The 25,286-nt window shown below is 39.7% G+C and overlaps 1 protein-coding gene across 1 annotated transcript in view; it reads right to left on the reverse strand.

The window, feature by feature from the left end:
* LOC309568353 (uncharacterized protein) overlaps positions 1-25,286 on the reverse strand; it is a gene marked incomplete at both ends in the record, with an annotated part of 123,557 nt that overhangs the window by 51,118 nt on the left and 47,153 nt on the right. The window contains 13 exons of the mRNA XM_082274016.1: positions 918-1,025; positions 1,229-1,336; positions 3,121-3,195; positions 6,783-6,948; positions 9,831-9,956; positions 10,069-10,353; positions 10,565-10,689; positions 14,401-14,538; positions 16,129-16,288; positions 16,663-16,788; positions 18,047-18,171; positions 21,594-21,731; positions 23,027-23,186. Of these exons, the coding sequence (XP_082130142.1) occupies positions 918-1,025; positions 1,229-1,336; positions 3,121-3,195; positions 6,783-6,948; positions 9,831-9,956; positions 10,069-10,353; positions 10,565-10,689; positions 14,401-14,538; positions 16,129-16,288; positions 16,663-16,788; positions 18,047-18,171; positions 21,594-21,731; positions 23,027-23,186 (1,840 nt within the window). The remainder of the gene's footprint in view (positions 1-917; positions 1,026-1,228; positions 1,337-3,120; positions 3,196-6,782; positions 6,949-9,830; positions 9,957-10,068; positions 10,354-10,564; positions 10,690-14,400; positions 14,539-16,128; positions 16,289-16,662; positions 16,789-18,046; positions 18,172-21,593; positions 21,732-23,026; positions 23,187-25,286) is intronic.

Here is a 25,286-nt window from a genome sequence, read left to right on the forward strand (position 1 = left end):
ATAAATCATTATTTAAAGTTCTTTGCCTGAGTCCTCACTGGCCATTTTTTTTTTTTTGGAGGGGGGGGGAGCGGGTACCTGGCTTTGACCCACTTCCATCCAGATTGCCTAGAAAATCAGAGTTGAAACCCCCCCCCCCTTTCCGGGCTTCAGTCTTTTGGGACATGTCACAGGTCCCAGGAGGCTACAGGACCATTCACAGGGTGCAGTGAATACTCACTAGGCCATAGTAATGGCCTTTGACAGGTACCTGCTCCCCGCCCAGATTGCCTAGACCAGGGGTCTTCAATCTATGGCCCTCCAGTTGTTCAGGAACTACAATTCCCACCATGCCTAGTCATGTCTGTGAATGTCAGGGTTTTACAATGCCTCATGGGATGTGTAGTTCTGCAACAGCTGGAGGGCCGTTGTTTGAGGATGCCTGGCTTAGACAATCTGAGTTGAATCCCCCACTCCTTCCAGGCTTCAGCCTTTTGGGACATGTCACAGGTCCCAGGAGGCTGCAGGAACATTCACAGGGTGCAGTGAATACTCGCTAGGCCATAGTAATGGCCTTTGACAGGTACCTGCTCCCCGTCCAGACTGCCTAGACCAGGGGTCTTCAAACTATGGCCCTCCAGTTCTTCAGGAACTACAATTCCCACCATGCCTAGTCATGTATGTGAATGTCAGAGTTTTACAATGCTTCATGGGACGTGTCGTTTCGCAACAGCTGGAGGGCTGTAGTTTGAGGATCCCTGGCCTTGACAATGCAAGTTAAATCCCCCCCTCCTTCCTGGCTTCAGCCTTTTGGGACCTGTCACAGGTCCCAGGAGGCTGCAGGACCATTCACAGGGTGCAGTGAGTACTCTCTAGGCCATAGTAATAGATAAACCTGTTTTCTGTTAAAGAAAAGTATATTTTGAGAAGCTACTCACCAGGAGGTGTTGGTTGAGAAGTTGCATTTGTCCCCGCAAATGTCAAGTTCCTAGTCTGAGTACTTGTGTTGGGAGGACTTGTGCTCACTCTAGTGGTAGAATGTTGCCCTGCGGCAAAATTAGAAAATACTTTTGAGATTAAAGGAATAGCTTAAAGCCGAGGAAGGAGCACAGGGTGCTAAAACTGTTCTGTAACTCATTGAGCAATGAGTACTCACTAGGTACTCTAGTGAGCTCCCTAGTAATACATAAACCATGTTTCTGTTCAAGCAGTTAAAGCAAAGTACTGTATATTTTGAGAAGGTACTCACCAGGAGGTGAAGGTTGAGAAGTTGTACTGGTCATTACAAACGTTGAGTTCCTTGTTTGAGGACTTGTGTTTGGAGGACTTGGGCTCACTCTAGTGGTAGAACGTTGCACTGTGGAAAAAAATATATATTTATTTTTTAGCTCAAATTAAATAAATTCAAGAGCATCTGGAAAAAATAAATATTATATATATGGGAAATCTGAGATTTAAGAGGACATATGAGTTCCATCAGGATCAACATGTATGTTTCTGTACTTGCATAAATGTACTTAGCTTGAAAAAAGGAAACAAATACAGCCACCACTTCTAAGGGCTGGTGACCTGCAATATATTAGTTTTGTTTTTGTGTTTAGATATCTTTTAAATGAATGGCCCTCAATGTAAACATGTGAACCAGGATCCAACTTAACTCGATATTAAACCTTCATTTTTTCCCCTATTAATGTAACAAACATGATATACTTACCTGCTCTATGCAATAGTTTTGCACAGAGCAGCCCCGATATTCCTCTTCTCAGGTCCACCACTGGCGATCTAGGCTCCTCCTCTTTGGCAAGTGCCCCCCATGGAAAGCCCCTTACTATGGGGGTGCCCGTGCATGCTCACTCCCGAGCCCCCTGTCTGCATCTGTTGACACAGAGCGGGAGGCTCGGCCCCATCCCCCACTCGCTGGGCTTAACATTTAACTGACAGTAGCACCAGCCAATGGCTCCAGCTGCTATCAATCTGCCCAGGGAGGAGGGAGACAGCGGCAATCTGGTGCTCTCCTGCACATTGCTGGATTGGATCAAACTCAGGTAAGTATAAGGGGGGGGGGGGGCTGGGGGAGGATTCTGCAGCACGAAAGGTTTTTCACCTTAAAGCATAGAATGTATTAAGGTGAAAAACCTTAAGTCTTTAGAACCACTTTAATATGACATTATTAATAAATAACATGTACTGCAAGGTCCTGCCTGATTGCATACAAATTGAAAGTGTTTAGGTTTGACCTTGTATTATATGATTTTGGTAAATCTAAAGGAAAATTATATAATGTATTGCCACCCCTAAAGGGATTGTAAAGGCAGAAGGTGCATTCTATGCATTAAGATAAAAAAACCTTCTCTGTGTGCAGCAGCCCCCCTCCACCCCCTTAATACTTACCTGAGCCCATCTCTATCCAGCGATGTTGCGGGGGTGTCTCTCAACTGCACTAGACTCCCCTACTCATTGGCTGAGACAGATAGCTGTTGTCATTCAAAGTCAGTCAGTCAATCAGGAGAAAGAGGGGTGGGGCCTCTATGTCTGAATGGACTCATGTAGACTCGGCTCGGGTGCCCCCATAGCAAGCTGCTTGCTGTGGGGGCACTGAACAGGAGGGAGGGGCCAGGAACACAGAAGAGGGACCCGAGGAGAGGAGGAACCGGGCCACTCTGTGCAAAACCAACTGCACAGAGCATGTAAGTATAACACGCTTGTAATTAAAAAAAAAAAAAAAACGAGACATCACCACTTTAATTACACAGTTTCACTAATTGCAAACAGTTGTGTGGACAGTTGTAAAATGATTAATCAGAGTTATCAATTAATCTAAACTCTACCCAACTGTGTTCTAGGGCAGGAATTCCCAAACTACGGCCCTCCAGCTGTTGCAGAACTACACATCCCATGAGGCATTGTAAAACTGACATTCACATACATGACTAGGCATAATGGGAATTGTAGTTCCTGAACAGCTGGAGGGCCGTAGTTTGGGAACCCCTGCTCTAGGGATTCTGGTAGATATTTTATGTCTTCTGCAGTCTGCATATTTATTTGGTAAGCTCCTACCTTTCAGTGTATTTTTAGCTCCCTTCATATCTTTTGGATTTTTACTATTGCAATTGGTAAATTGTAGCATTTGTTAATTAGCACCTGAAGACGTGGTTGGAGGTCCAGCTGTGTTTGGTGTAGCCGTGGTCCAGTTTGTTGCAGTTTCATTTGCCTCATCTGAAAAAATAAGGAAACTATATAAGCTAACCCCTTTGCTATGCCCAAAGGTACTTGGAAATTCAAATATCAAAGATATGTTTCTACAGTCTTTCCTAAAATAATGGATATTTGCCATGATTATAATTCAGTGACTTATTCTAGCCGGTGATGATGGGCAAAAGTGGGATTGGAAAATAACCCAGACTTACATAAGTCCAGCCATTCATTGACATCCCAAAAGAGTTCCATATGGTCCCATGGCAGAGATAAAAAAAGTTCACTTATCAAAGTTAAAGTAACATGGTAAGTTGGGTTGAAAAAGGGCACATGTCCATTAGGTTCAACCAATTGCCCAAAAAATTAAGTTAAAACTCACATCCACAGGTCCTATACTCAGGTTATAAAGCTTCTTACTCCCTTGATTAAGAGTCTATAGAGGTATAACACATGCGTGATATATCATTTCCTTTGCATGTGGTTATTATATTTAACATGAAGATAGTGTCACCTAAATAACCAAACTGGGTGAACATTCATATTTAACTGTGAACATTCTCCACCCCTTAGTAAATTAGCCCCATTTGGTAATTAGCACCTGAAGACGTGGTTGAAGGTTCAGCTGTGTTCGGTATAGCCGTGGTCCAGTTTGTCGCAGTTTCATTTGCCTCATCTGAAAAAAGTAAGGAAACTATATAAGCGAACCCCTTTCCTATGAATAAAGGTACTTGTAAATTCAAATATCAAAGATATGTCTCTACAGTCTTTCCTTAAATAATGGATATTTGCCATGATAATAATGTGGTGACTTATTCTAGCTGATGGGCCAAAGCGGTATTGGAAAATCATCAAGACCTATAAAAGTCCAGCTATTCATTGACACCCAAAATAGATTCCATATGGTCCTATGTCAGAGATAAAAAAGTTCACTTATCAAAGTTAAAGTAATATAGTAAATTGGGTTGAAAAAGGACACATGTCCATTAGGTTCAACCAACAGCCCAAAAAAATTAATTGAAAACTCACATCCACACAGGGGCAGACTGGCAACTTTTGGCCCAGGGGGCAAGTACGAACAAGAGGCCAATGGTGCCCCCCTCCCACTCTCCCTCTTCCCGGCCTCCTCCTGACCCCCATTCCATGCTGAAGCCCTGCTCCAGGTACTCTCTACTCACCTGCTGAATCTGGGTTCCCGACCTGGCCAGCAGGGGGAAGATGGGGGGAGCTGGGACAGCTCAGTTGGGGCTAACCAGGGGAGAAGATTCTCCAGTGGGGCATGGTACCTCCCTCTGCTCAGACACAGTTTACACCATCCATGCTGGGGAGAGAGACCTACGCTCTGTCCTTGTCTTCAACCCGCACTCAGTAGGTCAGTGGCGGGGACGTTTTACTTCTCTTTACCAGGACTGCTTTAGGCATGTCTGTGGCAGAAGTGGTGCAGCCTTTTTACGGGACATTAGAGCGGCCCGGGGGGGCAATTGTCCCCCTGCCCCCTGGCCCAGTCCTCCCCTGCATCCACAGGACCCTATACTCAGAGTTGACCCACAGGTTATAAAGCTTCTAACTCCCCTGATTAAGAGTCTATGGATGATATATAATTTCCCTTACACATGGTTATTATATTGAGCAAGAAGATAATGTCACCCTATTAACCAAGCTGGGTGAACATTCATTTCTAACGGTAAACATTCTCTACTGCTTAGTAAATTAACCCCAAAGTCTTATGAAAATGAAGAAGTCCCAATTAATACCTCATCGTCCTGATTCTACTAAATGAGCATTTGGAAATATGTTAAGTGATCAAAACAAAAGACTGGGTTATCGTCCCTCTTCCCCTCTTTGTTGGCGATGTGGCATCCAGACTGGCACACTTTTTCACATTTTTTGGGAATGTTTCAAGATTCGCCCCTTTTGGCACCAGGTTTTGCAAATTGTGCACAAACTAACAAACTACTCTCTTTTCGACAACCCAGCTGCTGTATTTCTTAATTTGACTCCTATGTCGAGTAAGAGATACCGTAAATCCCTACTGAAGCATCTCCTTAATGCCGCCAGGGCATGTATTTCCAATATGTGGAAACAATAAGCCCCTCCCCCTATATCGCAATTGTTTGCCAGGGTGAACGATATTCAGCAGATGGAACACCTCACTACAGTCCTCCAGGGACAAGATGGAGGAACGCAATATGCGCTGGCTATACGGGGACGTGTTTCATTTTTCGGATAAATGCTTAGCCTATCCTTAAATAATTGAGGGTACTCCATTCTTAGAGCTCAATTCCTTGTGCTGACAACCCCACCATAGTTCTCTTCCCTCCCCCTACACCCTCCTCCCCATTCCTTCCTCTTGCCTCACTTCTCTCCTTTTTCTTCCTTTCTTAGACACCTAGGGTGTCCTCTTTTCTGTCTGAAAACATCGGGAAATGCTTTTGGGTATTCACCAATCATCTGGTAGGAATGTCTCGTGTGCAGAGCATGGTTCCCCTTGGATAGAGGGCCAATGCATGCTCTTACCAGACAATAGATAAGTGCCTGTAGGTGATCTGATCCTCTCAATATGTACATGCGTGTCATGTTTCTTCCAATACTGTTCATCACGTGGTACAGAGGCGTAACTAGAACCTTCAGGGCCCCGGTGCAAGAAACCATAAAGGGCCCCCCGGACCCTTGGCCGGGGCCTTCCTCTTCAAGCCTGGGGCTCTTCCCACTGATTCTGGGGCCCTTTACTCTCGCTGCGGGGCCCTTTATTATGGTCCCGCAGTGGGACCCTTTCACAAGTTCTGCAGTGGGCCTCCTTCCTACCATCTTGGGGCCTCCCCATGGTGGGTGAAAACCAGGGCCCGGTCACAAGTGTGACCTTTGCGATCCTGGAAGTTCATCTACTGGTGTCAGCACTTTTTATTTTTTGGTATTTTAATTGTATTATTTTTTATCATTTTATTTCATTTTTTTACAATGTCACTGACTATGACTCTGTCCATTCAGAAAAGGAAGGAGCTGGTGAATTACATATTTACCGACCCCTTCCTGGTTCTCTATTGTGACACATCCCCTGCAGCACCCAGCAGGAGAGGGAAGGGACCACAGTGGGGGGGCAGGGGAGCAAACAGGGGCCCAAAGACAGCAGAAGACAAGTGAACTGGGTAGGAGGAGTGACGGGGGCAGCATACAAAGGAACCAATCGCCTCCATTTTCCTCCTGCAGCTACAGGGGGAAAAAGGAGGACCGTGATTTCTCTACATGCTGCCCCCACCGCTCCTCCTATCCAGGTGTACAGGGCTGCACAGGCCCCCTGGAGCATGGGGCCCGATTGCAATTGCAACCCCTGCAACCCCTGTAGTTTCGCCCCTGACGTGGTAATGCCTTTTTCTACAGTTATCTACTATCCTGAATTGTTAGTTATGATCTGTTACCTTATTGACATTTGGTATATTAGGTGGTTATGACAGCTGGGCACACAAGTTTGACCAGTTTGGGAACATTACTTGATGCAAATTAAACAACTGAGTCAAGGAAGGGTAGTTGTCAATAACAATGGTGCTGATAAACCTTCTATATCATTAATTATAACAAAGATAATCTAACAGACAATTCTGAGTAGAAATTACCCCTACCAATATTTCCATTGGCATCTTCAGGATGCAGCTGGTCCACTCTAAATGCCCAACGTCCAGTAAAGTTGACATTACTTGTGTTTGCTAAATTTGCAATGCCCAATGAAAGGGATCCTGGGAGTGTGTAGTATCCTGTGTCATATCCACTGTTCAGTCCAGCCTGAAAAACATAAGGACACATTATATTATAACAAGCAGAGTGAGGAGAAATCTTCCAATGGGAACACATGTTCTGGTGGCAACTGTCTAACATAAGAACATCTCTTGTGTTGGAGAGATTTCTATTGCATCTCCAGGACAGGAAACAAACCAAAATCTCCCCAGTATAACATTTGCAGCAAAAAATATTCCGGCACAGGTTTTAATTCTTCCCTATTCTACACCAAACTAAAAAAGAATAGTTTTGGCTATACATTCAGTTCAATGGCCAAGAATCTGCACATTCGACAACTATCAGCAGCTCACATTGTCCACCCTTCTTCACACCATCAAAACTAAGATAATTAGTGAGCTTCAAAAAAAAGTCATTTTAACTTTGCTTTACGGCTACACAAAGCTTCAGGGACAAATCCTAGAGCACTGTGGGCCAGCTAATGAGACAGAAATGGCAGAGGATGCTATCCAATAAGGAAGACGTTCCTCCACTCAGTCATTCAGTTATCTGTTATGGGGTGTCTGTAAGCCCTACAACAGGCATAAGCAAGCTGTGGCCCTCCAAAACTACAAGTCTCATCATGCCTCTGCCTCTGGGTGTCATGCTTGTGGCTGTCTTGCTATGCCCCATGGGACTTGCAGTTCTGCAACATCTGGAGGGCCGCAGTTTGCTATCCCTGCCCTACAATTAATATTTTTTTTTTTGCTCCTTTTTGGTCTGTTAAATATCTCATAAGAAGTATTTTGTTTTATCTTTTTGATTAGTGTAAAAAATGTTGATCCTGCCAGAAACCTAGTGCTGCCCTCTACCCTCCATTCTTTTCAGTGTTATCTCAAATATTGCTATCAGACCTGCTCAATTTTCTGCTATGGAGAAGAAGAGAGGTAATCTGTAGTCCAAAGGTACTTCTTGCCCCAAGGAGACAACGCTCCTCCTCCATAGATAACGTACAATGAGTAAGCGTCGAGGTGTGTTACTGGCAGGATCACCAGGTGAAAATAAAGGCAAAATAGCCCTGAATAAAAAAATAAAACGAATGAAGACAACACATCTAAGGATTGGTAACAGTGCCGGCCGGGACAAGGGCATCTAGAGCCCAGAGTGAACATGCCAAACTGCCCACCAAAATGTACAAGCATTATGTATCAGCAAAAATCCCCCCCCCAAAAAAAAAACCTGAGCACCAATCTACATGCTTTCCCCCTAAGCATAAACCCCCCCCCTTCTCCCAGTACAATTCCCCCTGCTGAAAAACCCCCACCCAGCACAAATCTTGCCCCCCCATACCCCAAAGTCCCCCCCCCCAGCTCAAATGCTCCTTCCCCCAACAAAAATCACCCCTCCTAGCACAAATTCTCTACCCCTAAAATTTCCCTCCTAGCAGTAACAGCCCAACCTTTGGGGGTGCAGGGGAGCCGCCCCCCTATCCATGCATCCAGCCCCCCAATCTACATGCAGGGTGCGGAATCTTGTATTCCAATAGGGGATTTATTTTTTTTGAAGCACGTGATTAGAGCCAGAGGCTCTAATAGGCTTAAAAAAAGGGTGGGCTTGGGGCACAGAGCAATGCGCCCTGAGCCCACCCAGTTGTATGACAATAGCAAATGAATATTCGCTATTATCACACTGATTTTCCTCCCAGCCAATCAGGAGACACCTTCCTGATTGCTAAAAAGAGAGGCGATTTTACTGGTCATTGACCAGGAAGAGGGAGGAGACGTACGACCAGAGGAGACTCACAGCCGCTCGCGAAAGGAGCAGGTAAGGATGCTGGCTGTCTGGCTGGGCAGCCAGCCATCCATCCATCCTGGGAGGGGGAAGGATGGAAGGGATGGTAGATTTGATTGCCTGCCGGCCGTCCTGCCGGGAGGGGGGTGTTGGTTTTTCAGCCCCCCCAAATTTTCATTCACCAGCCGCCACTGCCTCCTAGTACACATCTTCTCTTCCCCCACTCCAAATTCCCCCTCCCAGCACAAATCCCCCAATCCCCCTTCTGACCATGAAGCTCCTCCTGACACAAATCTCCCAAAATCACCACTCTTAACTCCCACCTCCAAATTTCTCCTCCAGACCAATACTTACTCTCCTGGAGCCCCCAAAAATTATGCCTTCCAACACAAATCCCCTCTGCCACATTCTTCTTATGGTGCCCAAGCCCACCTCGTATGAATACAAATGATACCACAGGACAGCGATTCCTCATGCCCACCCCTTGTCCCGGCCCTGACTGGTGAGCTTCCATACATTACATTTTCATTCTTGGGTTTAAATACACTTTTGAAGGCAAAACTTCACTCAAAGCTGGTGGACTCCTTTCCTCCAGCCTGTAACTGAGAGTGAGTTCTGGTTTTTATTGGTTCGCATTGCCGCTCCTGGAATTCTCGTCTAGTGGAGGACAACCACACCTTGTCCCACCCTTTCCGACAGCCTTCTGGGACATGTCATATGGAGGCTTCAGGATCATTTACAGTGTGATGCCCAAGCATCTGTAGTGGGTGGCCAGCTTTGTTTCCCCGGGAAGCCATAGCTGGCTCACATATCCAAGATAGTTGCGCCAGAGACCCACAGCAGCAAGAAGAACCAGCAGCGGGAAGACATGGGTTGACTCCAGGCACTGGCAAGAACCTGATTTTTAAACATCATCGCCTACGTTATTTGTGAATAAAAACTTTTTTTTTTTTTTAACTGAAGCTTGATCCAGTAAGCAACATTTTATTTGGCACAATTTTGTTTTTTTTTCTTTGGTACCAGTTTTTGACGCCAAAAGAAATGTACTCACCTCTACTCATGCATTTTTTTTTTTGTGCCTTTCCTTTCTCAGAGAAACATTTTTTTTTAATCATTAAAAATTTAAAAATGTATAATTCACAGACTGATGATTTTCTCACCAATGCCAAAGGTCCATCAGGGTAGGAACCATTTGAATTATAACTTGGCCACTGAATTTCGTCATAATTGTACAGAAGGAAGGTCTGGTTGCCATCGGTGCTCAGGACAGCCTGAAACGTGTTCACCTGAAAATACAGAAAATGATCATTTTGGTTACAAAAATCTAAACGGTGAAACAAATCAGCTGTGATGGCTATTAAAAAAAAAAAAAAAAAATCTTCATGTTTTCTCCTTCACCTTGTCTGGTGTTCCTTCACCAAAATATGCAACTCGGTGCCATGTGGCTACAAACACCCACTGAGCTGCGAAATCCACGTCATTGAAGTAAGTTCTGATATCGGAGGTGGCCCGGGACAGAAGAGAGGGATCGGTGCTCTCACGGTAATATATATCACCGGCTACTCTATTATCTATATCAGACCAGAAGACAGCCAGGAACGGGTTCCCAAATGCAACAGGAAGAGCTTGTGGTGTAAATTGACTGATTGGTGAGCGGAATGATAACAGACCATTATTATTCACCTGTGAAGGAGAACAATGATAAAAGAATATTTTGCAACCACGGCAATATGTGGAATATAATAAAACAGTATACAGTGTAAGAAGAATGAAGCTTTCATTAAAAATGGTAAGAACGCTATTTTTTTTTTTTTTTTTTTTACAAGTATGCTTTAGAAATTAGGTCCAAAATGCACTTTATGTATAAAAAAAAAAATTCACGCGTGATGCTTACATAAAGATAAAAGAAAGTTCTTCCAAAAAGTGGGATTTCTCTAGAAGATGATATAATTGGAGATCCTCCATCATCTATCTTTGGGTTGACAGTGTCAATAGCGGATCCATAGGGGTATAGAAGATCTAAAGCAAAGATCAAACATCGTTTTATGGAAAATATCAAAAAATCCAACGAAGTCAGAAACATCATTGTCTCACTTTCATACTCTAATTTAAAGATGATCTCAAGACAAATGGCTAAATACACAGATAAATTGCGTGTAGGGGGGGGGGGGGGGGCTATAAGGTTTTACAATAGGTCCATCCAGTTCTATTTATGGAATCTCAGGACTGGGTAGATTTATGGAATCTCGGGACTGGAATGATTTATGGTATCTCTGGACTAGATAGATTTATGGAATCTCAGGACTAGATAGATTTATGGAATCTCAGGACTTGGATAGATTTATGGAATCTCAGGACTAGATAGATTTATGGAATCTCAGGACTAGATAGATTTATGGAATCTCAGTCCTGAGATTTATGGAATCTCAGGACTAGATAGATTTATGGAATCTCAGGACTTGGATAGATTTATGGAATCTCAGGACTAGATAGATTTATGGAATCTCAGGACTAGATAGATTTATGGAATCTCAGTCCTGAGATTTATGGAATCTCAGGACTGGATAGATTTATGGAATATCAGGACTGGATAGATTTATGGAATCTCGGGACTGGATAGATTTATGGAATCTCAGGACTGGATAGATTAATGGAATCTCAGGACTGGATAGATTTATGGAATCTCAGGACTAGATAGATTTATGGAATCTCAGGACTGGATATATTTATGGAATCTCAGGACTGGATAGATTTGTGGAATCTCAGGACTGGATAGATTTATGGAATCTCAGGACTGGATAGATTTAAGGAATATCAGGACTGGATAGATTTATGGAATATCAGGACTGGATAGATTTATGGAATCTCGGGACTGGATAGATTTATGGGATCTCAGGACTGGATAGATTTAAGGAATATCAGGACTGGATAGATTTATGGAATCTCAGAACTAGATAGATTTATGGAATCTCAGGACTGGATATATTTATGGAATCTCAGGAGTAGATAGATTTATGGAATCTCAGGAGTGGATAGATTTATGGAATCTCAGAACTAGATAGATTTATGGAATCTCAGGACTGGATAGATTTATGGAATCTCAGGACTTGATAGATTTATGGAATCTCATTCCTGAGATTTATGGAATCTCATTCCTGAGATTTATGGAATCTCAGGACTGGATAGATTTATGGAATATCAGGACTGGATAGATTTGTGGAATCTCAGGACTGGATAGATTTATGGAATCTCAGGACTGGATAGATTTATGGAATATCAGGACTAGATAGATTTATGGAATCTCAGGACTGGATATATTTATGGAATCTCAGTCCTGAGATTTATGGAATCTCAGAACTAGATAGATTTATGGAATCTCAGGACTGGATAGATTTATGGAATCTCAGGACTGGATAGATTTATGGAATCTCAGGACTAGATAGATTTATGGAATCGCAGGACTAGATAGATTTATGGAATCTCAGGACTGGATAGATTTATGGAATCTCAGGACTGGATAGATTTATGGAATCTCAGGACTAGATAGATTTATGGAATCTCAGGACTGGATAGATTTATGGAATATCAGGACTAGATAGATTTATGGAATCTCAGGACTGGATAGATTTATGGAATCTCAGGACTGGATAGATTTATGGAATCTCAGAACTGGATAGATTCAAAGAAACAGTTGAAGCAGCTGAAGAGTAAGATTCATGGTAGATCATATAAGAACATCTCAGAGTTCCTCATGCCTAGTTTATACCACTTGCCGACCGGCCTATAGTAAAAATGCGTAATTTGTTTTACGTTAAATATTGGGATTTTTGGCAGCAGTTTTTTTTTTACTATAGACGATTCTCTTTCAGATAAAAAGTGGTCCCGTGGGTGGATTCGCCACAGGATCACTTTTAGAAGCAACGGGAGGGGTGCCCCCCCTAAATAGCTAAATACACAGATAAATTGCGTGTAGGGGGGTTATAAGGTTTTGCAATAGGTCCATCCAGTTCTATTTATGGAATATCAGGACTGGATAGATTTATGGAACCTCAGGACTGGATAGATTTATGGAACCTCAGGACTGGATAGATTTATGGAATCTCAGGACTGGATAGATTTATGGAATCTCAGGACTGGATAGATTCATTGAAACTGTTGAAGCAGCTGAAGAGTAAGATTCAAGGTAGATCATATAAGAACATCTCAGTGTTCCTCATGCCTAGTTTATACCACTTGCCAACCGGCCTATAGTAAAAATATGTAATTTGTTTTACGTTAAATACTGGGATTTTGGCAGTAGTTTTTTTTTTTTACTATAGGTGATTCTCTTTCAGATAAAAAGTGGTCCGGTGGGGTGCTTCCCAGTTGTTTCTGGGCTTACCTGACCGATCAGTGAAGCTAAGGAGAAACTTGACGTTGGCAGTACTTGGGCATGGAGAAGAATGGCCCCCACTCATCTCTATGCCCTTGGAGGACTAGATAAACGTCATGACGTCTCCTCCAGTTCCCTGGCCATAGTCAAAATTGTTTTACATTTTTTTAAGACAACAGTTAAAATAAAAAATGTTTTTTTGATTTTTGGTTTTTAAAGGTAAATGAGAGGTTTGGGGTCTTTTTGACCCCAGATCTCTCAATAAAGAGGACCTGTCATCATTCCTATTACAAGAGATGCTTACATGGATTTGTCTCGGGATCACTTGCAGAAGCGATGAGAGGGCCCCCCCCCACCGCCGCTTCCCAGTTGTTTTGGGATTACCTGACCAATCATTGAAGCCCGGAGCAATCTGCCACTGGCAGTAGCTGGGTATGGAAAAGAGTGAGGCCAAGATGGCCACCAATCTATGCTCTTGGAGGACCAGATCAACGTCATGCCATCCCTTCAGGTTTCCAGGCCAAAGTAAATATTTTTTTATTTTTTTAAATCAAAAGTAAAAAAAAAAAAAAAAATGTTTCTTCATTTCGTGCTTTTAAAGGTAAATGAGAGATGTGGGGTCTTTTTGACCCCAGATCTCTCAATAAAGTGGACCTGGCATCCCTACGTTCTATTACTATTATGTTTGCATTCCGTGCAATAGGAATAAAAATATAACAAATAAATAAAGGGACAGTGGAAAAATAAAAAAATAAAAAGTAAAGTAAATAAGAAAAAAATGTAAAGCGCCCCATCCCTCTGCGCTTGTGCGCAGAAGAGGAACGCAAAGTTAAGTCACGCCAATGCAAACGGTGTTCAAACCACACATGTGAGGTATCGCCATGAACGTTAAAGTGGGAGCAATAATTCTAGCGCTAGACCTCCTCTGTAACTCTAAACTGGTAACCTGTAAAACATGTTTAAAAAGTTGCCTATGGAGTTTTTAAATCACCGTAGTTTGTCGCCATTCTACGAGCATGCACAATTTAGCATGACATGTTAGGTATCTATTTACTCGGCGTAACATCATTGATATTTAAAAAAAAAATATTTAAAAAAAATATGTTATTTATGGTGGGGTTTTTTTGCATTGAAAGACCGCTGCGCAAATATTGTGTGACATAAAATATTGCAATGATTGCCATTTTATTCTGTAGGGTCTCTGCTAAAAAAAAAAAAGGAAAAAAAAAAATTATAGAACGTTTTGGGGTTCTAAGTAATATTCTAGCAAAAATTACTGATTTAAACTTTTGTACCAAAAGTTCCAAAAAAGTCCTGATCAGCAAGTGGTTAAAAAGTTGCTTGTGAATACTTAGTACCTGAAGACAGTATAAAAGGAGAGGTAACAGTTGTGGTGCGTGTGAAGGGAGAGGTAATAGTTGTGGAGAATGTGTTGAATGGTCCAGGTGTTGTTGTCAATGGAGAGTCCGTAGAATTTTCATTTTCTGTAGAATTATCTAGGAAGAAAAAAGAAAATTAAACATTTGTACACACAGGGGCCTTCTAATCCACCCACCCCATTCTGGTTTTAGTAAAATGATCAATGATCAAGAAAAACACAAGATATGAATATTTTGCAACGAGTTAAAAAAAAACTTTTTTTTTTTTTTTTTTGGGAGGGTGGGTTAAAGAGGGAGGGAGGGGAGGGGGGAAGGATGGGTATTAAAAAGAAAACAATGAAGGAATATAAGATAAGTAAAGTGTAAAAGAGTGGTTATAATAAATGTTAAAATGGCAATGTATTTCATATTAAAATTTTAATGTATATATTTTGAATTCCTGAATAAAAAATTTATATTTGAAAAAAAAAAATAATATTTTTTTTTTTTTTTCATACTGTCGAAAGCCAGTGTTCCTGATCACAACTACACCAAATATATCATGAGGCTGTACTGCACTGGTGACAGCATGTAAAAAAGAAACTGTAAACATTTTTTTTTATTTTTTAATCCTGAGTAAAATGCTTGCTTATTGCAATGTAATTCACTACTTTAAGCAAACATAATGTGTAAAAAAAAAAAATAAAGAAATAAAATAGTGATCATTTTCACAGAGTAGTACATTTTTGGTATGGTAACATTAAATTGCTCTGGTCACAGTGTTTTAAAAAAAAAAAAAAAATTGTAAAAAAAATTATAAAAAGTAATAAAAAATAAAAAATGAGTTTAAAAAAAGAAAAATAACTTTTTTTATACTGTCACAAGTCAGTGTTCCTGATCACAGCTACACCAATTATATGATGAGGCTGTACTGCACTGGTGACAGTATGTAAAAAAAAAAAAAAAAAAAACTGTAAACATTTTTTTTTATCCTGTTCAGTAGTACAATTTTGGTATGGTAACAATAAATTGTTCTGGTCACAGTGTGTTAAAGCGTAAAAAAAAAAATCATAAAAAAATCATAAAAAATAAATAAAAATAATAAAAAATAAAAGATTATATGATGAGGCTGTACTGCACTGGTGACAGTATGTAAAAAAAAAAAAAAAGCTGTACCTGTACGGCGGTTTGCGCAGCCAAGCCAGCCTGCCGCAGTATATCTTCGGCGGGCAGTCAACAAGTAGTTAATTATGGTGCTGCACTGTACTGTGCCATACCATTCTGTACAGCAGGGGTGTCCAAACTATTGCCCTCCCGCTGTTCAGGAACTACAATTCCCATCATGCCTAGTTATGTCTGTGAATGTCAGAGTTTTACAATGCCTCATGGGACATGTAGTACCGCAACAGCTGGAGGGCTGTAGTTTGGACACCCCTGCTGTACAGTGTGCTGCGATAAAATGCAGCATGCCTGCATTTTTTTTTTTTTTTGCAGCATGCTGCCGCGCAGTTCTGGGCTGCATTGCAGTGTAAATGGGAAACACAGGAAACAATTGTTTTCTGTGTGTCCTTGCAGTGACAGGTGTTTTATAATGCAGTCAAATGTATATTACCGCACAATGTGTGAATGAGCCCTAGAAAGATGCAATACTTCTGTTGAAAATAGTTCAGATCTGCTGAGATAACTATTATTTTTATTATCACAGAGTTAAACCCAGTGAATCCTCACCTATACTTCCATTGGCATCCTCTGGATGTAGTTGGTCCACTTTAAATGCCCAACGTCCGGTTACATTGACGTTGCTTGTAGATGATAAATTGGCAATTGACGGTGTGAGGGATCCTGGGAGTGTGTAGTATCCTGTACTGTAGCCGCTGTTGAGCCCAGCCTATGCCATTCAAGAACATTTTTAAAGCCTTGTCTATACAAATTACACTGAAGTCATCTATGTATAAACTTTATTAAATGGTAGGCAAGAAGGAAAAAAAGGCCATGTATTAGCCAAAAAAAAAAAACAACAAAAACAAAAAAACAAGTTACTCTTATTTTTATTTTATTTACACATTTTTTTTTTTTTTTTTAGCATCAGTTTCTGTTGTCAAAAGAAATTTGCTTAACTCTATTCAACCTTTTTTTTATGTCTTTTCTAAATGCTGTCAGCGAAAAAAAGTTTTTTTTTTTTTTTTTTTTAATTAAATAAGAATTAAAAGAAAAATTCAAGAATGAAAAAACCTATAATCCATAAACTGATGATTTTCTCACCAATGCTAAAGGTTCACCGATGTAGGAATCATTTCCTTGTGTACTCGGCCACTGAATATCTGCATAATTGTACAGAAGGAAGGTCTGATTGCCATCGGTGGTCAGGACAGCCTGGAATGTGTTCACCTTTAAATACAGAAAATTATAATTTAGGGTCTAACTATATAAACAGCTTTATATAGTATATAAATATTATATATATATATATATATATATATATATATATATATATTTATAACAAATATAAAATATATAAAGTAAAATATATATATAATTTATTTATAACAAATGTGAACTATATAAAGTAATATATATATGTGTGTGTATATGTATATATATATATATATATATATATATATATATATATATATATATTTATTTATTTATTTATAACTAATGTAAAATATATAAGATATATAAAGTAATTTATAATACATATGTGTATATATATATATATATATATATATATATATATATATATACACAACAGCATATATATATATATATATATATATATATATATATATATATGTTATATTACTTCTAAATAAATAACTATATATATATATATATATATATATATATATATATATACATAATTTATTTATAACACATATAAAATATATGAAGATATATATAGATATATATATATATATATATATATATTTAGAACTAATATGAAATGCTGGTATATATATAAAAAAAAAAATATATATATATATATATGTATATATGATTTATTTATTACAAGTATAGAATATTTAAAATCATTTATAATATATATATAATATATATATATATATATATATATATATATATATATATATATATTTATATAAATAACAGCATAATTAGTAAAAAAAAATCTGCTTTGCAGCTATTTACGAAATATGTTTTTTTTTTTTCCTTCACCTTGTTTGCTGAGGACCCATAACGCGCAACTCGGTGCCATGTGGCTACTAACACCCACTCAGCTGTGAAATTGACACCATGGAAGTAAGTTCTGACATCGGAGGTGGCCCGGGACAGAAGAGAGGGATCAATGTCTTGACGGTAATATATATCACCTGCTACTCTATTATCTATATCAGACCAGAAGAGAGCCAGGAACGGGTTTCCTAAAGCAACAGGAAGAGCTTGTGGTACAAATTGATTGATTGGTGAGCGGAATGATAAAAGACCGTTATTATTCACCTGTGAAGAAAAACATTTAATTTATTTTATTTTTTGCACCCACAGCAATTTACTAGTACATAATAAAACAGTATATAATAAGAATGAAGCCTCCTTTCAACACAGTAAGAGTCTTTTTGTTAAAATTAGAAGCATATTTTAGAAATTAGTTTCAAAAGATATGTATAAAAGGTTTAAGCAAGATGCTCACATAAAAATAGGAGTAGTTTCTTCCAAAAAGTGGGATTTCTCTGTAGGATAATATCACTGAAGATCCTCCATCATCTATCTTTGGATTGACAGCGTCGATAGCAGATCCATACGGGTAGAGGAGATCTAAAGCAAAGATCAAAGTTACATAGTCTGGTTGAAAAAAAAAACCAAAGTCCATCTAGTTAAACCAATAAACGGGAATCATAGAATCTTATATATAATATACACAATCCTATACCCACAGTTGATCCAGAGGAAGGCAAAAAAAAAAAAAAACAGCAAAGCATGATCCAATTTGCTCCAGCGGGGTAAAAAAGTCCTTCCTGATCCCCTGAGAGGCAATCAGATTTTCCCTGGACCAACATCATAATTTATGTAATATAAAAAAAAGGCAATGAAGGGATACAGTGCATCCGGAAAGTATTCACAACGCTTCACTTTTTCCACGTTATGTTACAGCCTTATTCCAAAATTGATTAAATGCATTATTTTGCTCAAAATTCTACAAACAATATCCCACAATGTCAACATGAAAGAAGTTTGTTAAAATCTTAGCAAATTTATTAAAACTAAAAAACAAAAAATCCCATGTACATAAGTAATCACAGCCTTTAAATATCATAAAATACTTCATATAATCAAATAGTAAATAGCTGGTATTAGTGAATGTATAAATTCATATAAACTCTATATCTTAAAATTCATATATGTTATCTCCTTTAAATAATAAATCAACGCATATCCAGACTTTAAAGGTGCTTATAGTGGTTCAATATATAAATAAAAGTAATAAAAGTGGTAATCACGTGCCAAAAAGTGTTGTGATTAGAAGCCTGCAAGCATCATAAAGTGTTCAAGTGTCCCAAATAATAAAAATATTTTTAGGAGATAACGTATATGAATTTTAAGATATAGAGTTTATATGAATTTATACATTCACTAATACCAGCTATTTACTATTGGATTATATGAAGTATTTTATGATATTTAATCAACACATTGGAAATTAGTGGAATTGTTTAATAATTTATTCATTTATCACTGTGGCACTTTATATTACACATAACCTCTGAAGCGCAGTACTTTCCCCCCCCCCCCACCCTTTTTATCTCATATCTGTAACTGTGTGGTTAACAGCACTAGTACTAGCGGCATCAAGGGTACATACATTTATTTACCTACAGGACAGCGCGAGAATCACACCCACATATATATTTACAGCCTTTGCCATGGCACTCTGAATTGAGCTCAGGTGCGTCCTGTTTCCACTGATCATCCTTGAGATGTTTCTACAACTTGATTGGAGTCCACCTGTGGTAATCTCAGTTGATTGGACATGATTTGGAAAGGCACACACCTGTCTATATAAGGTCCCACAGTTAACAGTGCATGTCAGAGCACAAACCAAGCCATGAAGTCCAGGTAACAGTCTGTAGACCTCTGAGATAGGATTGTATCGAGGCCTAGATCTATGGAAGGGTGCAGAAAAATTTCTGCAACATTAAAGGTCCCAATGAGCACCGTAGCCTCCATCATCCATTAATGGAAGAAGTTTGGAACCACCAGGATTCTTCCTAGAGCCGGTCGCCCAGCCAAACTGAGTGATTGTGGGAGAAGGGCCTTAGTCAGGGAGGTGACCAAGAACCTGATGGTCCCTCTGACAGAGCTGCAGGGTTTTTCTGTGGAGAGAGGAGAACCTTCCAGAAGAACAACCATCTCTGCAGCACTCCACCAATCAGGCCTGTATGGTAGAGTGGCCAGACAGAGGCCACTCCTCAGTAAAAGGCACATGGCAGCCCGCCTGGAGTTTGCCAAAAAGAACCTGAAGGGCTCTCAGACCATGAGAAACAAAATTCTCTGGTCTGATAAAACAAAGATTTAACTCTTTGGCCTGAATGGTAAGTGTCATGTCTAGAGGAAACCAGGCACCGCTCATCACCTGGCAAATACCATCCCTACAGAGAAGCATGGTGGTGGCAGCACCATGTTGTGGGGATGTTTTTCAGTGGCAGGAACTGGGAGACTAGTCAGGATCGAGGGAAAGATGAATGCAGCAATGTACAAAGACATCCTTGATGAAAACCTGTTCCAGAGCGCTCTCGACCTCAGACTGGGATGAAGGGTTATCTTCCAACAGGACAACGACCCTAAACACACAGCCAAGATACCAAAGAAGTGGCTACGGGACAACTCTGTGAATGTCTATGAGTAGCCCAGCCAAAGCCCAGACCTGAACCCAATTGAACATCTCTGGAGAGATCTGAAAATGGCTGTACACCGACACTCCCCATCCAACCTGATGGAGCTTGAGAGGTCCTGCAAAGAAGAATGGGAGAAACTGTCCAAAAATAGGTGTGCCAAGCTTGTAGCATCATACTCAAAAATAATTGAGGCTGTAACTGGTGCCAAAGGTGCTTCACCAAATAATTGAGCAAAGGTTGTGAATACTTACTGTATGTACATTTGGTTTTTATTTTTAATAAAGTTGGAAATATTTCAAACAAACTTTTTTCACGTTGTCATTATGGGGTATTATTTGTAGAAATTTGAGGAAAATAATTAATTTAATCCAGTTTGGAAAAAGGCTGTAACATAACAAAATGTGAAAAAAGTGAAGCGCTGTGAATACTTTCTGAATGAACTGTAACTACTGAGTCAGAAACATCATTGTCTCACTTTCATACTCTAATTTAAAGATGATTTTCAGACAAACAGCTAAACACGCAAACTGAATGCATATAGGGGAGCTTATTTTAATGCATATTAAAGTATGTCCATCCAGTCCTGAGCTTTAGAGAATCTCAGGACTGGATAAATTAATTAAATCCATTGAAGCAGCTGAAGAGTAAGATTTGAAGCCTTTGGGTTCCCTGGGTGACCCATTACCTTCCAATGGACTTTGATGAGTCTTTATTGCTCCCATAAATATGCAACACATTTCATTTGGATGCTGAGGCATTGAAGCCCCCTTATGCCAACAACCTCCTGTGGTTCCCCGCTCTCATTTTCCTCTTTTACCCCACTGTCCTAGACCCCCTCCCTTTCTACCCCCCCTCCCTTCTCTCCACTCTTTTTTTTTTTTTGCTTTCATTTTCAAGCTACTCCTATTCTTCTTGGTACTTTCTTCTTCTTGCTCAAAGGGCCACCAGGGTCAATGACCCTTTCTAAGTAGAAGCAATCTACCTTAATATTTGAATTTCCTCTACCGTAACTTTCCTACTAGTCGATTTACCTATTTGTTCGGTCTCATATGGCTCATCCTACATCCCCGAGATGTTATCTTTTTTACTCTTCCATGCCCTGAACCTGAATACTACCTTCTACAAAAATCATTCCAATGTACCCTGATGGCTGCTTTCGTACTTTGCTGAAGACTGTTATATTTTGATGTACTGCTTGCATGACTGTACCATTTTTACCATTTTTTATTCCAATAAAAATATTGAGCAAGAGAAAGATTCACCATAGATCAAATAAGAACATCTCAGAGCTCCTCATGCTTACTTTATACTATTTAAAAAAATAGCTTGTGAATGTTTTTTTACCTGAAGATAATATAAAAGGGGAGGTAACAGTTGTGGTGCGTGTGAAGGGAGAGGTAATAGTTGTAGAGCGTGTGGTGAATGGTCCAGGTGTAGTTGTCAATGGAGTGTCCGTAGGATTTTCATTTTCTGTAGAATTATCTAGGAAGAAAAAAGAAAACTAAAAACTTGTACACACACAGCAGCCTGCTAATCCACGTACCTCATTCTGGTTTTGGTAAAATGGTCAAGCATCAAGAAAGACACACAACATGTCTTTGCAAACACCCTTTTTGATGATAGCTGAATTTTCTTGATACTTGTTATTACCATGACTGTAATTACTTTGATGTTTGAGCTAACAATAGCTATAAGTCTTATTTTTACTCTTTATGAGAATATATACGGTATGTTTTCTTGCAAAGTAAATCAGTTTGTTCATATTAATCATATTGTATAGTTTGTAATATTGTAAAGTTATATGTACGCGAAAGCGTAAATTTCTGAATAAGTCAATTTCTGAATAAAAGCAATGCACTTCCTGTGTGGATGATCTCTCAACAGCTGTTAAACAGGTAGGTGGAGTAAATGTGACATTTAATCTCCCCTTTATTTAGAGTCTAACCCATTCATATCAACATTTGATATAATAAAGAAGAAGCTCATTAAAAATATAAAAACATATCAAAAGTAAGTTAAAGTAATAAGTGCAATAAAAATAATGCAAAATATCCGAGTAAAAAAAAAAAAAAAAAAAATACTTTTGTCGAGATATGAGAACAAATGGAGGACTCTTAAAGACTTTTATATAACATATTCATATATCCATACTCAGTATAGCAGTCTAGAGTCCCCTCTTAATCCCTGAATATACTTTCAAAATAATACGTTTTAGGATTTCAGTCTGAGTCTGTTTGTTATGTTATCTTTATTATGAATATATGTCAAAGTATAACATGAGATGTTCTGCCAAAGGAACTTCCCTAAGTTCCCGGAAAGAGATGTTTATGAAAATAAGCTCTTATTACCGTAAAATGTTATTTTCCCTAACATATTCAATCTTTTTTAATTGTCAGACTAACCTGTCACTACGCGCTTGTTGGGTCAAGCTGACCGTATGTGTAATTAGATGTGTGTTGTGAAATCTTGTGCAATATTGTGAAACTTTGTGTAATCTGTAACTTGGGCTTGTGCCCATTTATGTATTGTAAAAGCTCTGTAACAAATTTAATCTGTGTCACACATTCATTGAAGGATGGTGTGAACCGATGTACGGCTGTATGGCGTATATTCTGAGTAAACATATGGAGACGAATGCAAACCTGATTGGCGTAGATTATTTCATGGCTCAAACTTAACATTTGAACTTAACACTTTCCCTTAAAATGAGTGGCTTCAGATTTGGGTCAGAGAATATGTATTTTACTACCACAGTGTTAAACACACTGGAACCTCACCTATATTTCCATTGACATCCTCTGGATGTAGTTGGTCTACTTTAAATGCCCAACGTCCGGATACATTGACATTGCTTGTAGATGATAAATTGGCAACGGAGGGAGTGAGGGATCCTGGGAGTGTGTAGTATCCTGTCCCATAGCCGCTGTTCAGTCCAGCCTATGCAGTTCAAAAACATTTTCAAAATGTTGGCTATGGTTAATCAAAGTACAAAATAAAATACAAATAGAACACATTGTAAGATATCTTCCTTGTACGAATAGTCAAATAATGTCAGAGCACAGCCATCCTTCTAGTCCTTCTAACCCAGTTTAACCCTACAAAAGTTAAACTAGAGTCAAAAATATTTGATTAGTCGGTATTTACCCTAAATCCTGTTATAAGGAGCAACACCAACTGTCCTTTTGTACACCACCAAAATGGAGAACTACTTGTGTTCTTCAAATTCTGAAGAATTATTTCAACTGTTCTACCCAAACGGGCTAGCAATGTGCTGATAATAAACCTTGATGATGGGCTGAGAAAATCACAGTAATAGTATATTCTGTCTTTGTCATGTTATGGGCCATACACACTTTACAATTGTCTTTAGATTTTTTTCCTTTAGATTTACCAAAACCATATAATATGAGGTCAAATCTAAACACTCTTAATTTGTATGCAATCAGGCCGGCCCTTGCATTACATAGTTGAAGGTAAATCTAAAGGGATTCTAACCACAAAAGTTGTATAGTGTGTATCCAGCTTAAGTCTTGAGCCGGCCATAGATGGAGCGATTTTCTTTACTGCAACCATGGACAACCAGGAAAGAAAATGGCTTGAATCCCCCATCAACACCTACCATGAAGCCATTGTGTTCTCCCGGCAGGGAGAAAACAGTGATTACTGCTAGCGGCTATAATGGCAGCTAGAAATATCTGGTTGTAAAATCCAACAGGCTGGTTGGATCAACTTTGGTACATTCAGCCTACCCATACATGAATCGAATCTTGGCTGTGTTCCTGCTGAACCAGCCAAGATTCAAACCATCTATAGCCATCTTTACTCTTAACTCTTAAAAATTATCACCTTTATTTGGGAGAATTTTTGGAAATTTTGGCTAAATTTGGAACATTTCACCAATTTTCATCATGTCCCTTAAATGCAGAGGAGTCATTGAGATAGAAAGTTAAGGATGCAATTGACGTTTAGGTTTCTCCTGAGGTTTTGAAAAGCTTCTTTCAACTGACCTAGTCTTGGACATGTATCGAAAAATGTTACCCTAACTCCTTAATGAAAGTCATCCCTACTGCTGTAAGGGAGGGTTTTTCACATTCCCTAGCTCACAGAAGTCTCCCGTGGGTCCCGGAGTACATGCCCAAAAAAAAAAATAGTACTTCCATGATGCTCCCTGCCAGCCTAAACTTTAATATTGCAAACAGATGTAAAGTAGATGGGTATCAAGGCATTTAGGCTTGATGTGCTTCATACATGGAAAGTGCTTAGTAGTAAGTTCTAGTGTCAAGGCTTTTTGTATTGATACTTGTCTGATTTGTACATATAAAGTCCGGTCTAGCAGTGAGCAGCCTGGGCGTAGTCTTTGGATTTCTTTGCAACCCTGACCCTGTTTATAAACAAAGTTATGGACAGTTTACATGGCTTTGTTTGTCATCACTAACATGGGTAACAGTTTCTCAAGTGATACACAAAGCCATGTGATCATAGTTTCCATGTGTTTCCTTAACCACTTGCCGTCTGTTTACTAGAGCTCTACTGTGGCAAAGTGGTTCGTTATCGTCTGGCGATGTAGACCTACGTCGCCAGACACTCCCCTTTCTCGCGGCGCGCGCGTGCCACCGGAGGCTTGCTTCCGCTGTATTCAGTCACAGCGGGAGTCGGGCCAGGGGAGGAGCAGCGGCGATCGGCGCTGCTCTTCCCCGATCGTCGGGGAATCGAGTGTGGAGATCCGCCCACTTGTGTAAACACAAGCGGGCGGATCTCCTAAGTGACAGGCAGGGTCAGATTGCAGGGTTCAGCATAGCTGAAAATGCAATCTGTCCCTGTGTCACTCAGTCACCTCCCCCCACACACGTTAGTAAGCACCAGGCATACATTAACCCCTCCCTCTCCAATAAAATTAACCCCTTCCATGCCAGTGTCATTTTTACAGTAACAGTGCATATATATAGCACTGATTACTGCAGTAATGTCACTGGTACCCCCAAAAGTGTCAAAAATGTTAGTCAAGGGTCCGATCTGTCCGCCACAATGTCGCAGTCC

The sequence above is a fragment of the Pelophylax lessonae genome (genome assembly GCF_965119305.1).
Source record: "Pelophylax lessonae genome assembly, chromosome: 12".
Lineage (NCBI taxonomy): Eukaryota > Metazoa > Chordata > Amphibia > Anura > Ranidae > Pelophylax > Pelophylax lessonae.